The sequence below is a fragment of the Paroedura picta genome, chromosome 7 (assembly GCF_049243985.1).
Source record: "Paroedura picta isolate Pp20150507F chromosome 7, Ppicta_v3.0, whole genome shotgun sequence".
Lineage (NCBI taxonomy): Eukaryota > Metazoa > Chordata > Lepidosauria > Squamata > Gekkonidae > Paroedura > Paroedura picta.
In genome coordinates, this window is record NC_135375.1 from 73,321,171 (window position 1) to 73,334,928 (window position 13,758).

At 41.3% G+C, this 13,758-nt stretch overlaps 1 protein-coding gene across 11 annotated transcripts in view; it reads right to left on the bottom strand.

Annotated features, from left to right (window-relative positions):
- The window catches only part of RFX3 (regulatory factor X3), a 214,897-nt gene that overhangs the window by 38,835 nt on the left and 162,304 nt on the right, over positions 1-13,758 (bottom strand). For all 11 annotated transcript variants that reach the window (XM_077344913.1, XM_077344912.1, XM_077344914.1 and 8 more), the window contains 2 exons: positions 9,138-9,259; positions 5,726-5,838 (listed from right to left, as the gene is read on the bottom strand). In XM_077344913.1, coding sequence (XP_077201028.1) covers positions 5,726-5,838; positions 9,138-9,259 — 235 coding nt within the window. The remainder of the gene's footprint in view (positions 1-5,725; positions 5,839-9,137; positions 9,260-13,758) is intronic.

A 13,758-nucleotide genomic window follows, 5' to 3' on the forward strand; every position in this document is an offset into this window, starting at 1 on the left:
CTCCAAGAAAAAACTCTGTAAAGTGTGATCTTATTCTTTATGCATCTGGTATTATACAACACCAATTTTGGAGAAAGGCTTATTCCTAGCCCTACCACCTTTCTGTCTCAAGATGGAATGGAGACTAGGAAGGGTGTGAGCATTCCTATATCTCCCATCCTTTTCTTTAAACCACCTTCACCCACCACCATACTTCCCACAGTTCCCAATTATGGTGATCCCCAGACCCTTGCTGGCCTCTTCACCTTCCATCCATCTTCCCCCTCTTTCACTTCCTCCCAACAATCACAGTAAAACAATTTAACTACTGAAATTTCCCTCCCACCCTTCAAAATAAATAACAACCTTGAAATTAAATTAACATACCATCTTCCTGATTTCCCACCTTTGGTGGGGACTCTTGGCAATCAAGTTCTTAAGCCAAGCATTTTATAGAGCCTTTTTCACAGATGGGGTAGGTGAAAGACTTCTTACTGCTGACCATATGGGACATTCAGCAGTTCACACAGGTCTTACACAAATTGCTAGATATTAGCAGTGATGGCAACGATGAGACATTGGCAAAAAGGGGAACATTAGTGCTTTCTCTGACTGCAAAGAGATCTATCTTGGGTTGGTCCAATTTCTGAAAGACAGGTATTAAGTAGAGGGTGTTGATTGACTATTCATGGTCTATGTATTTCTCTGCTGAGGGAGTCTGCTATGGTGTAGCGGTTAGGAGTGTGGACTTCTAATCTGGCATGCCGGGTTCGATTCTGCACTCCCTCACATGCAGCCAGCTGGGTGACCTTGGGCTCACCATGGCACTGATAAAACTGTTCTGACCAAACAGTGATATCAGGGCTCTCTCAGCCTCACCCACCCCACAGGGTGTCTGTTGTGGGGAGAGGAAAAGGAAGGCGACTGTAAGCCGCTTTGAGCCTCCTTCGGGTAGAGAAAAGCAGTATATAAGAACCAACTCTTCTTCTTCTTCTTCTATGCTGTTGTTTAGTTGTGATATGTGGATGGCTGATAGGAATGGTTTGAGTGGGATAGCCCATGGCCTGATGCATGTTACTTCTTTGTCTAGAGCTAAGAACCTATGTTCCCTAGCTTGTTCAAGTAGAACTGTTACGTTGTCAATAGCCAGCAATACACTTTTGCAAAACAGGTAAGACCATATCTGATTGCTTTTAATTCTACCATATTAATGTGTACTTTGACTCCGCCTATGACAAGTTGTCTTTTGTCCGAAATGGTCCACAGTGTGCCTCTCAACTCAGCTTCTAAGTAAACTGCAAATCTCATTCCACTAACTATACATCCTAATAATTACCCTGGGTATACAAAGTCTTTATGATTGGAGATCCTTTTGAGTATTATACTTTTGGAAAAGCCAATTCTGTAAGGGCCTCATTTGTAACCTGGCATACTGAATGATTGCCATTGTGGATGCCATTAAACCAAGCAATGTTTGAATCTGAAAGGCCCAATGAACTCTATTAGTCCACAAGTGTTGGGCCATGGGGTGAATCAAGAATGCCTTTGGACCAGAAGATAAGCCTTGTCCTGGGTGGAATCTATATGAGCTCCAAAGAAATCAAGTAGGGATACAAAAAATAAAAGAGAAAGAGGGAGTTATACAACATAATTGTGTTTGTTGAGGACACTCATGTAGTACAAAATATATAAGACAAAGTATTTTTCCTTAAATACCCTTCATTATAATTTTGAGATGTTATCTATAAAATACAATAGTTCTTACTACTGCTGGAATACAATTGTGCCAAACATTTTGAGTTTAAGTTTCAAACTTCATAATCTATTTTGTCAACATATGTTCATCATTACTATGTATTCAATATTACATATTTTGCCACTTCTACATATTCATTAAAACCTTTAACAGATAAATAGGTGCAAAGGAATGTCAATTATATATCTCCTATCAAGAATCCATTGGTATTTGAGATAATGAATTGAATGGTTCGTGTGAGATGGAGGGGGGATTTTTCATTAATAATTACTAATGTGTGAATCCAGGATGTGAAGTGCTATTTCCAAATGACTGCATAGTCACTGGGGAGAAGCATCTGCAAATAACCATTAGTAAAGTTAGGGCTAAACTATGCTGCCTTCAGCATGAGGTGTGCAACCACTGTGGAAACACATTAAGTGAAAACTCTTGGTTCAGTGGCTAACCCAAAGGGAAAAGTTGTATACAATGTGGGGAACAATGTTCCCCACACTGGAATTTCAAATATTGTATGTAGGATTTGTAGTCGGAGATGTGGAAGTAGGTATCTTTGAGATCTAGGATGGCAAATCACATTCCCTAGTCCAGCAGGGGCAAAACCTGCTGGAGAAATATTTTACTTAATGGCATCAGGCCTGTCATATAAATATCCACCTTGGTGGTAACAATATGAATGCCTCAGTAAGTATGTTCCTACAAAAGGCATGATGCCAGAGTAGAGCAAAATGATTTTGCTGTACTTTTTATGGATTCAGTCAACGATGGAATTCAGTTATTTGCTGAAAAGGTCAAAAGTGAGATCTTCTCTTTTGGTGCTGGTGTTCAAAGGGAGTGTGGAAGACCTAAAGGTAAAGGTATCCCCTGTGCAAGCACCGAGTCATGTCTGACCCTTGGGGTGACGCCCTCCAGCGTTTTCATGGCAGACTCAATACAGGGTGGTTTGCCAGTGCCTTCCCCAGTCATTACCGTTTACCCCCCAGCAAGCTGGGTACTCATTTTACTGACCTCGGAAGGATGGAAGGCTGAGTCAACCTTGAGCCGGCTGCTGGGATTGAACTCCCAGCCTCATGGACAAAGCTTTCAGATGGCTGCCTTACCACTCTGCGCCACAAGAGGCTCGTGGAAGACCTAAGCCAGGAGTATTTCCAAAGGACTACTCCCAATGCCATGGTCTTACTACAGCAGTCAGCAACATGTTTAGCTGCACTGAGCTGCAACTTCCCTTCAAGTAAACAAAGCCTTGACCAGGGTTTTTTTACCCTCAATGCACTTGGGTCATACTGTCCCACAGGAACATTTTATAATATCCAATGATTGCTGTGAAATTAGAGAACTTCAGATACAGTAAACATTTTGGCCTAATCCACCCAATTTTCTACCCTCTTTGTCTATGGGTGAAGAATGCACTGCACTCTTTGCCTAAATGTAATGACTTTTGTTATTAGGGAATTTGCTTGACGGCACAGGAAGAGGTATTTACAAACCTTTTCCTTAACTCTGTATAAGTTCTTATTTATTAGCTGATTACCTATATTTCTGAAGCTATATTCAGATTTCCCTGGATCACTGATAGTGTAACAGGTCCTGAATTCGATGCATAAATCACCTTCATGATGGGATCAGAGGGCGTGGGTTCAATATGGAGATAATTTAGTTCTAGTGCTTTAGCATTTGAATGGGTTGGTCTGAACAGAGCTTTTGGTCCTCCATTGGGGATACTGGAGTGGTTGCTCCCACTGCTTCATCTGGAGATGGTGTAGAAGTGTTCTCTGAGTTGACCTCAGAACTGGGTTCAAGGCCTTCCTCCAATGGCTGAGTCAAACAATACTTCTGCCACTTGGGAGTAAAGTTGGTGAGGGTGTTAAACCGAAGTGGGGTAGGTACATTGCCTGTTGTTCCCATGACCACAATTGAAGAGGGCATATTGTCAGATATGGACATCAAAGTCCTTGTGGTAGAAAGCAAGAAAAGGGAGTGGTAGCTGCTCCCATTTGTTAAAACTGCTGCAGGGAGTGAGGGTGAGCTGCCTGTGAGCTGCCTGTGCTGGCACCCTGAAGATGTCATCCTCCAATAACTTAAGAGATTCAGGTGGCAGTGCTGAAGGAGGTAGTGTCAAGGAGCAAGTGAGTTGCTCTACTCCACTACCCCAGGGCAATATTTGGTTCTGAGGAGAGGCAGAGACCCAACCCTGAGGGGAGCCCATCTTTTGACATTCATGGGGAGACTCATCTTGACATGACGGGGATGGAGACAGTTGATGTTGAGTCAAGGGTGTACCTCAGCACTGAGATGGTACTTGTTGGCATCAGCGTGATGTCCGAGGAACATGCACCCAAGAGTTTTTTCCACCAGCTCTGATGGTATGATGGCAGATACTGAGACCACAGGGGGTGCTCTGGCTCTTTTTTAATGGGTCTGGTTCTCTGATCAGAGGCCCCCATAGTTCTCTTTCTAAAGGATTACTTTCAGTTGCATCACTCTTTCATTACAGCCCTCAAGAGTGAACAACTGGCATGCATTACAGGAGGTGATATTATGCTCCTCATTGAGGCAAAATAGATGTGAGTTGTGCTCACCATTTTGTACTATCTTTGTTACTCATTCCCCATGCTTTTTAAAATAAAGCCATCTCTCCTATCCAAGACTAGTATGAAAAAATCCTCCCTCAAGAACAGTAAGTGAAAGGTTCAGATCAAAATGTTCCCTCCTCATGGTAGCAAAGAGAGAACTGAGGGAAGAGTGCGCTCTCCCCACCTCCATCACTTGCTCAAGTGGACTGGAAATGCTGGAGCAAGATGGAAGGAAGGGGCAAGCACTTCTAGGCTCTGGAATATTCTGAAAAGCTTTGGAAATAATCCTCCCCAGCAGGCTTGTGAATGTGTAGACCCAATGTGGGACTGCACAAAGCCATGATGATGAACCATGGGTGAGATAAGTTTAGCTGTTAGCTTTAATTATAGTTAAGACTGGCAATGAAAAATAATAGACATTAATGCTGGAGAGGGGAAGGATTAATGGAGCATGTATACAAACCTGTGCACTATGAATGGGCATGAACCAAAAAAATATATATTGAACTGATCTGGCAAATTCAGGATGTGGCAGAATCTCCCAGGAAGGGACTTCCCTTCTCCTTTTCTCCTGGGGGGTATTGCCTAGAAAGTGGAGGGATTGCCCATGAAGCAGCTTCTTTAATTCTCTGGTTTTGCTCCCCACCTTCAAAGTGGCAGGGAGCTGTGGACCTCACCACTTCAAAGCAAGGGAGAGCAAAAGCAATATGCAATAAGCCAAAGCAAAATATGAGGGTGAAGTGCATCTCAAGGGGCATTCCCCTCCTTTTTGATGGCCCAGCTATTTCAGGGTCCCTCTTGCAGCCCATGAAAAGGAGAAGCATGAGGGAGCCCCAGAAAGAGAATGAACAGCCTTGAAGAGCCAAACAAAAAAAAAAAAAAACACTTCCCCAAACATCACTTCCCAAGTTGCAAACTAGTTTAAGTTCAGTCTGAGTTTTGGCTTGTGAGCTGATTTGTGCCCATCCCTACGTGGACTGCTCAGATTTGTTTAATAATGATGAGAAGTGTTGGGGGAATAACCTCACGTCAGGTCTCTACAGTAGGACCTTGAGTCCTACATAAGTGATTACATACATTAATCATATCAATGTAAGACAGTTTAATAAATTATATTTGCATTTTAGCATTTTGCTTACAAATTTTATAAAAAATCAAAATGTAATTGGAATTTTGACTGAAACATAAGTCTACAGACATTCAAAAGAAGTCTGGTATAAGGAATACTCATGTGGCAAGCTCAAAGGAGCTGTCCATAATTACGCTTTGCAAACAAGTACATGCTTGGTGTCGTGATTAGTCCTCCCTATCATATTCAATTTTTCCAGAAAAAAGGTAATCTTTGGATATATCTGTTCATTTTTGTTTAAGAACTCTTTGGCTATGTGATAGAATGTCAATGGTAATGAATTCCTCTTACCTCACAGTGCTCTCGATAGAGACTCTGCAATGACTTGATATCCTCAAAAGTAGTACCATCTGGCAGAGAAGAAATTTCAACTTCTCCAAACTCTGGAAGTGCACGGGATGCATCTGTTTCCATGACAACAAAACAGAGGAAATATACTGGAGATTGTGTCAATCATAATCTAATTGGGAAAACATTTAATGACAGAAAGAAATACCAAAAAGGTCATAAAGTGTTGGACTCAAACAGGAAGGATTTATATTATGCATTTTAAAGACTGCAATTCGAAGCAACATTTTAGACTTATTTATTTATTTAAGATTTTTATACCGCCCTTTCATACATCTCTGGGCAGTTTACATATAACAACATGGAATAATTATATAGAAAACTGCAACAAATATAACAAATATAACAATCATAACATAACATGTCAACCAGAACAATATTTAAACAGGAACAGGAACACTGGCACAGCTTTGGGTTGGTCAGATTCTTTGGTCATGGGAGGGGGTGTCTGGGGGGGCAGTGGGTGTTCTGGGGCTGGTCGGCTTCAAGCAAATGCCTGGTGGAGGAGGAAATTTCTCTTACACAGAAATAATGTAGTCTTCTAAGTGAAATGCACTCTATTCATAGGAATGAAAAGAATATTCATATATACCGCCTTCTCCTGGGGCTCAAGGTGGGTTACAGTGAAAGATTTGTGGTACAGTTCGAAGAAAGTATCATCAACCTTATAACATTTCAAACAGTAGAACTTATAGCATTTTAACTGTAGAAAATTTAAACTGAAGCCAAAAATGAAATCAAGAGGCCAAAATAATGAGTCTCTCATCCACTCTTATTATGTATATTAGGTGTATTAATCATTCAGCTTCTTGGCAATCATAGATTTGGCCTTTTGATTTCATTTTTGGCTTATCTATAACACTGGGAAATCAACGGTGCAATTTTTTTTGCATTGAACATTTAAACTTTACAACAATTGAGTAATATTTTAACTGTATAGCTGTAGGTTCAGTTCTTCTAGGACTGTTTGCAGTTGTTGGTGGGAAAGACCTCTGGGCTCTAATTAGTGGCTGTTTCATTGGCCTTGACTGAATGCTTGGTGGAAGACCTCCATTTTACAGGCCCTGCAGAATTGTTTTAGTTTTGCCAGGGTGCTGCTCTCTTCTGGGAGCTCATTCCACCAAGTGGAGGCCAGGATCCTAATAAACCCTGGCTCTGCTAGAGGCCAGCTGAGCCTCCCTGGTGCCAGGATCACCAGCATGTTGGTGTTTGTAGAGTGCAGTGCCCTATGGGGGGGGTGTAGGTGGAAAGGTGGTCTCCAAAGTACTCAGGGCCCAGACCATGTTGTTACCAGAACCTGAAGCCTGATCCAGGATTCAACTGGTAGCCAGTGCAGCTGTTGGAGCATGAGCTGGATGTGGGCCCTCCATTAGAATCCTGGCTGCTGCATTCTGCACCAGTTGTAGCTTTGGGATCAGGGATAAGGGCAGGCCATTGTGATTGATTCTCTCCAACTGCTACCTTCTGTCTTATATATGGTTATATTTATAACTTATAACCTTGCTTTAAGTACATCAGTTTCAAGTAGTGCACAAGCATTCCTCTATGGCACCTTAATGTAACTGTTAATATGCATGGAATATATACATTTTATTATACTAGGTGTTATTTTGTTCCTTTTCCCAAAGATATTTGGGTACAGATGACTTTTGTCTATGAGGTTTCTATTCACAAGCTCTCTATTATATAGCTTTCAAATTATGCAAGTATTTTGAAAAAATGTACTTATGTAGATTGCACAAGCCAAGTATAGTTGCTTCACACCACCCTATGAAATATTCATTTAACATTTAATAGTTCCCAAAGTTCAAATTACTTTATCTCAGGTAAAGAATACAAACCAGCCATCTGAGGGACAGTCAAATGCTTATTATATCTCTACTTTTCATAAAGACCACTGGGGAAGCCATTGCTGCATGCTATCCGTTGTTCTGGGAGCTCTGGCTGACAGTGGCTGCTTGAGATACAAGGGAGGTGGCTGAGGCATCTCAGGCAAGAATGAGCCAGGGGCCAGCCCTGGACAAATGTTCAATATAAGATTTTCACCAGCTGACACAGAGGTTAGGCTATCTTCTCCAATGCTGGAGTAGTTCATTTCAAGTAACACTAAATTAGATAAACTGTATAGGCACCATATGATAATAGAACTGTACAATTTCCAGCCATTCTCTGTACAAGACAGAGCAGAAGGAAATTTGAGGCTACAAGGTTAATATTTTCTGGTAAAGTATGAGAGCAAAGGGTAAGAGGGAATCAATTTATAATATCCTAATAGGAAGAAAGTAGGATGACATACCTGCCTCCTTCAAAGCTTTTACTGACCAGAGCCTTATACTAAGCCTCACATTTAGTCAGACCATTGATGCACCTACATCATTATTGATTGACAGCAGGCTTCCAGGATATAATGCAAAGAAAGGTCTTCCTTAACACCTGCTGCATAAGATCATTTAACTGGAGATGCCAAAGATAGAACTTATGATCTTCTGCATTTCCTCTCCAACTCAGCTACAGCTACACCTTTCACTAACCCCTTGACATGTAGATGTTGAGCAACATCTACTTGTTGCTCAAAAAGGTAATGGCCTCCTTGATACCCAACTGTAAAATGTGTGGATCGATGCAGCCAACCTGTCTTTTTTCCAAACAGAAGGAGAAGCTTCAACATAACTGATTCCCTTTGTTAGTACCTATCTGTAAACCGCTCCTGCAGAGCGGTATCAATAAAGCGCTAAGAGGTAAAGGAGAGGAGAGAGGGCGGGCCAAGTCCATGATAAAAAATCGGAGGTTCACGGCTCATGATTGGGCCCTCCGAGTGTCACTCAAGGGCCAAGCAGCCAATTGGGAGCCATGCATGGCTGGTTGGCCTGTCCTTGGCTGGGCTGGCCAGGGAGCCGCCACGCTGAGGAAGTTGCCTTCCCCGCGCTGTCCTCCGGCCAGCTTACCCTCACCCTCGGGAAAGGAGCAGGGAGCAACCCACATGGCCTGTTCCTTTCCCGCCTGGGCTTCCTTCACGCGGGAGAACGGACCAGTGACGTGGTATTGAAGTCCATGCTCTTTCCCGCCCATGGTCCCTTTAGCGGCTCTGTTCCTTTCCTGCTAGACACGCGGACGGCTTGCGCTACTTGTGGGGGGGCCACACCCATTGTTCCGTGGGCCCCTACTCTGTCCATTTTTATAAATAGGCTTTAATTCTAGTTATATGTATAAAGGTACATACATACCAATGGCTATAAACCATTTTCTCTGGAACAGACCTATTCAATACAATGTACCTGCTAAAGAATAACTTTGCTGTATATGGATTCTACAGTAGTTAATTTTTTTAGTTCACTGTATAATATACCACACATACCCAAAAACTGTTGATGATGCTGACTTTGAGCAATTACAGTTTGTTCAACAGATGCACCTGTCTGCTGTCCACTTGCCGTGAAACCATCTGTGACTCCATCTACTTTCTGCATAGGTTTGTACCTAAAATACATAAGACACAATATTGGACAACATTTATTTATTTCAATTCAACTGATAAGTGCAGTGTCCCATTTCAATTGCAATACTTTTTACATAGATTTTTTTGTCCTCAACAATCTTAGGCTATGCAGCTACTATTAGGGGAAAATACCCAATTTCAACTAATTTTCAAAAACTCATGCCTCATTTTTTGGGGAGACAGAAAACAACCCAGTTATCTATGAAATGACAGTCAAACCACTAACATTCTGCTGAATATATGAAACAGATGAAAGATATTTAATTTGTTTTATGGCTCTTCTGATTCACAGACCCAAGATTATTATAATCATAGAATCATAGAGTTGGAAGGGGCCATACAGGCCATCTAGTCCAACCCTCTGCTCAATGCAGGATCAGCCCAAAGCATCCTAAAGCATCCAAGAACAGTGTGTATCCAACCTTTGCTTGAAGACTGCCAGTGAGGCAGAGCTCACCACCTCCTTAGGCAGCCTATTCCACAGCTGAATTACTCTGACTGTAAAATTTTCCCCCCTGATATCTAGCTTATATCATTGTACTTGTAGTTTAAACCCATTACTGCGTGTCCTTTCCTCTGCAGCCAATGGGAACAGCATCCTGCCCTCCTCCAAATGACAACCTTTCAAATACTTAATCATGTCCCCTCTCAACCTCCTTTTCTCCAGGCTGAACATTCCCAAGTCCCTCAACCTATCTTCATAGGGCTTGGTCCCTTGGCCCCAGATCATCCTCGTCGCTCTCCTCTGTACCCTTTCAATTTTATCTACGTCCTTCTTGAAGTGAGGCCTCCAGAACTGCACACAGTACTCCAGGTGTGGTCTGACCAGTGCCGTATACAATGGGACTATGACATCTTGTGATTTTGATGTGATGCCCCTGTTGATACAGCCCAAAATGGCATTTGCCTTTTTTTACCGCTGCATCACACTGCTTGCTCATGTTTAGTTTACAATCCACAAGTACCCCAAGGTCTTGTTCACACAGTGTTACCTAGAAGCGCATCCCCCATCCAGTAGGTATGCTTTTCATTTTTCTGACCCAGATGCAAAACTTCACACTTATCTTTATTAAACTGCATCTTGTTCTCATTTGCCCATTTTTCCATTGTGTTCAGATCTCGTCGAACTCTGTCTCTATCATCTGGAGTATTTGCCAGTCCTCCCAATTTGGTGTCATCTGCAAACCTGATGAGTAGTCCCTCCACCTCCTCATCTAGATCATTAATAAATATGTTAAAAAGTACCGGACCGAGCCCCGAGCCCTGAGGTACCCCGCTACTCACCTCCCTCCAGTCTGATGAAACACCATTGACAACAACTCTTTGAGTGCGGTTCTCTAACCAATTCCCTATCCACCTAACTATCTGAAATCCAGATTGCAGTCTTTCAATTTATCCATCAGAACATCATGGGGAACCTTATCAAAAGCTTTACTAAAATCCAAGTAAATGACATCAACCAAATTTCCACAATCCAGCAAACATGTTACTTGGTCAAAAAAGGAAGCCAGGTTGGTCTGACAGGGCCTGTTGGAGACAAATCCATGCTGATTTCCATGGATCACCAAATTGTCCTCCAGATGTTTGCAGAATGAATTTAAATGAATTATTATTTAATTATACTTATCACTGGCAAACCACCCCGTATTGAGTCTGCCATGAAAACTTTTATTCAAGCTATAAAATGTTGTGTGCATACACACTTCTTCAGATTGTTGCTGTCGTTAGGTTACTCAAGTAACATTTCTTTAAGTTTTTGTAAGATCAATCCACTTATATCTTTGATTCTATCCATCCATCTTTTTCTTTGTCGACCTCTTCTGCTTATTTCAGACTTACCAAGCATAATAAATTTTTCTAATCCACCATTTGCATGCATTGTGTGACCAAAGTATGAGAGTTTTTGTTTACAGATCATTGCCTGGAGAGGATCGATTAGGTTTAATTTTGTCCAGAACAGATCAATTTGGTCTTCTTGCACATGGTATTTTCAGTAATTGCCTCTAGGTCCATAATTCAAAGGCATTTTATCGTCTCATACTTCCTTAGGCTCCAGATTTTACATCCATATATTGCCACAGGAAAAAACCCTTGCTTTGACAATTCTGATCTCTGTTGCCAGTGAAATATCTTTGTTCCTCAAAATCTTTCCCAATAAAAGCCTTTCTTCCTAGGATTAGCGTTCTCTTCATATCTCCAGCACCCTGTCCATCTTTTTTGGAGAGCCAGTTTGGTGTAGTAGTAGTAGTAGTAGTAGTCATCGTCATCTTCGTCTTCTTCTTCATCTACTTCTTCTTCTTCTGTTCTAGATCCCAAGAATCTAAAATTGTCCACTATTTCTACTTGTTCCCCATCAACTACAAAGTCTCACAGAGGCAAATTTGACATTACTTTTGTCTTCTTAATATTGAGAGTTAGGCCAAATTTGGCACTTTCCCCTTTCAATTTCCTGAAGAGCTCCAACAAATCACCTTCATTCTCTGATGTTGCATCATTTGCAAATTAGGTGATTGATTTTCTATGCTTAAATGCCAGCTGTAATTTCCTCTAATCTAGTCAATTATCACCATACACATTTAAAAGATTTGGAGATAAAATCTTTTCCTAATTTGAACCATTCTGTTTCTCCAAACACTGTTCTCACTGTGGCTTTTTGTTCACTGTAAAGATTCTGCATTAAAATAATTAGATATTCTGATACATCCATTTTCTTCTCCAGATACAATAAAATAAAATTTCCTCAACCAAATACAGGTAGAGACAGGGTGGAGGTTGAAAATTAACATGAGAAAGCACCTGGAAAATTGTAAACTAAGAATCTGGGAGATTAATTCAAATAATTAAATGAAATTTAAAACAATATTTAGTTGAATGTGTTTTAACCTCCATCCATTTCTCATTCTTCATTTACTAAACATCCTGATCTCTTGACTTTTGAATCATTCTCATTCTAAGTGCTCTTTTCCTACCCGTATCACTCCGTCTATCCTATCCTTATAGCACATAAACTTTCTCTGGCTATATTTAGAAATAACGGCAAATCATAACTTGGAATAAAGTGGACAAGATTGAGGGTCTTTGGTCACTCTTCCTTTCCTATGATACACTCTAATTAGTTACTAATTATTTTGAGATAAGCCAAAATTTGTCATTACATACAATGATTTGCCCTTGCTCCAAAACCCAAAGCTACATATTGTGCATACATATGCACAATACAGTTTGTTGATTCCTACTTTTTAAAAAAAACTTAAATTTATAACCTGCCCTTCCTCTATGCTCAGATTCAACAATACCTAAAATTATAAAGTCATGTAAAATCCCATAAAAATTCTATTTCCATAGCCCCCAATAACTTCAGATTTTGGTGTGTGTGTGGGGGAACACATCATTAGAGGGTAGGTCCTCTCTCAGTTTGCAGCAATTAGACCAGCAGTTCCTGCAGGTCCATGAGGGTCCCAACTGTAGGTTTGGACAAACAGTTCTGTCTTGCAGGCCCCTTGGTATTGATTTAGGTCCCACATAGACCTGATCTCTCTTGGCAAATCATTCCACCAAGGCCAGGGCCAAGGCTGAAAAGGCCCTAGCCCTGATCAAGGACACTGTCATTTCTTTTGGGCTGAGGACCCAGAGCAGGTATCGGTCATATGATCTTAATGACCTTTCAGGGGTATAGTGGAAAAGGTGGTCCCATAGATTTGCCTATCCCAGACCATTCAGGGTTCTGAAGGTTAGTACCAAAATCTTGAACTAGATCCCGTCTCCAATCTGAAGCCCGTGCAGATGAGAAAGCACTGGTGTCAGGTGCACTCATTTCTGGAGCAATTTCAAGGAAAGCCCTGCATAGAGTGAGTTGCAGAAGTCTAGTCTAAAAGTGACCATTGCGTGGATCACTTTGGCTAGGGCCAATGCAGTGAGACAGGGCACAAGCTGTCATGCCTGGCACAGATGAAAAATTCCAGGAAAGCAATGTTCATGATCTGGGCTTCCAATGAAAGAGAGGCATCCAGAATCATGTCCTGATGGAAAACGCTGGTGTTAGGTGGGCCCAATCATGAACCAGGAGGTGTGACAGCTTTCTCTTTGCATATTGTCCCACTATGGCAACTGCAAAGGATTTTTTACAAAACAGTAAGAACTAATCAGAGCATATTGGGGTGTGAGAGGGAATATGAGCCCAATAACCCCCCAACCTTGCACATGGTTTGCAATCACATCTTACCTTTTCATTACTTTTGTACTGGCTAAATGAATTATCAATTTTCTGTACTTATCTACTCCCCCATCAAAGTATTTGAGAATGTTCTATGACATGATAGAAAATCATGACCAAGAGGCCATTTGGAATCAGAATAAAACACTACTTACATATGTAAAATCTCAGCATATATAATTCAGCTTAAAATAAGGAATGCTTAAATGTGATTTTGTCCATAACTGGCATGCTATAATATGTGTGATAACCGCCCTGAACCATATG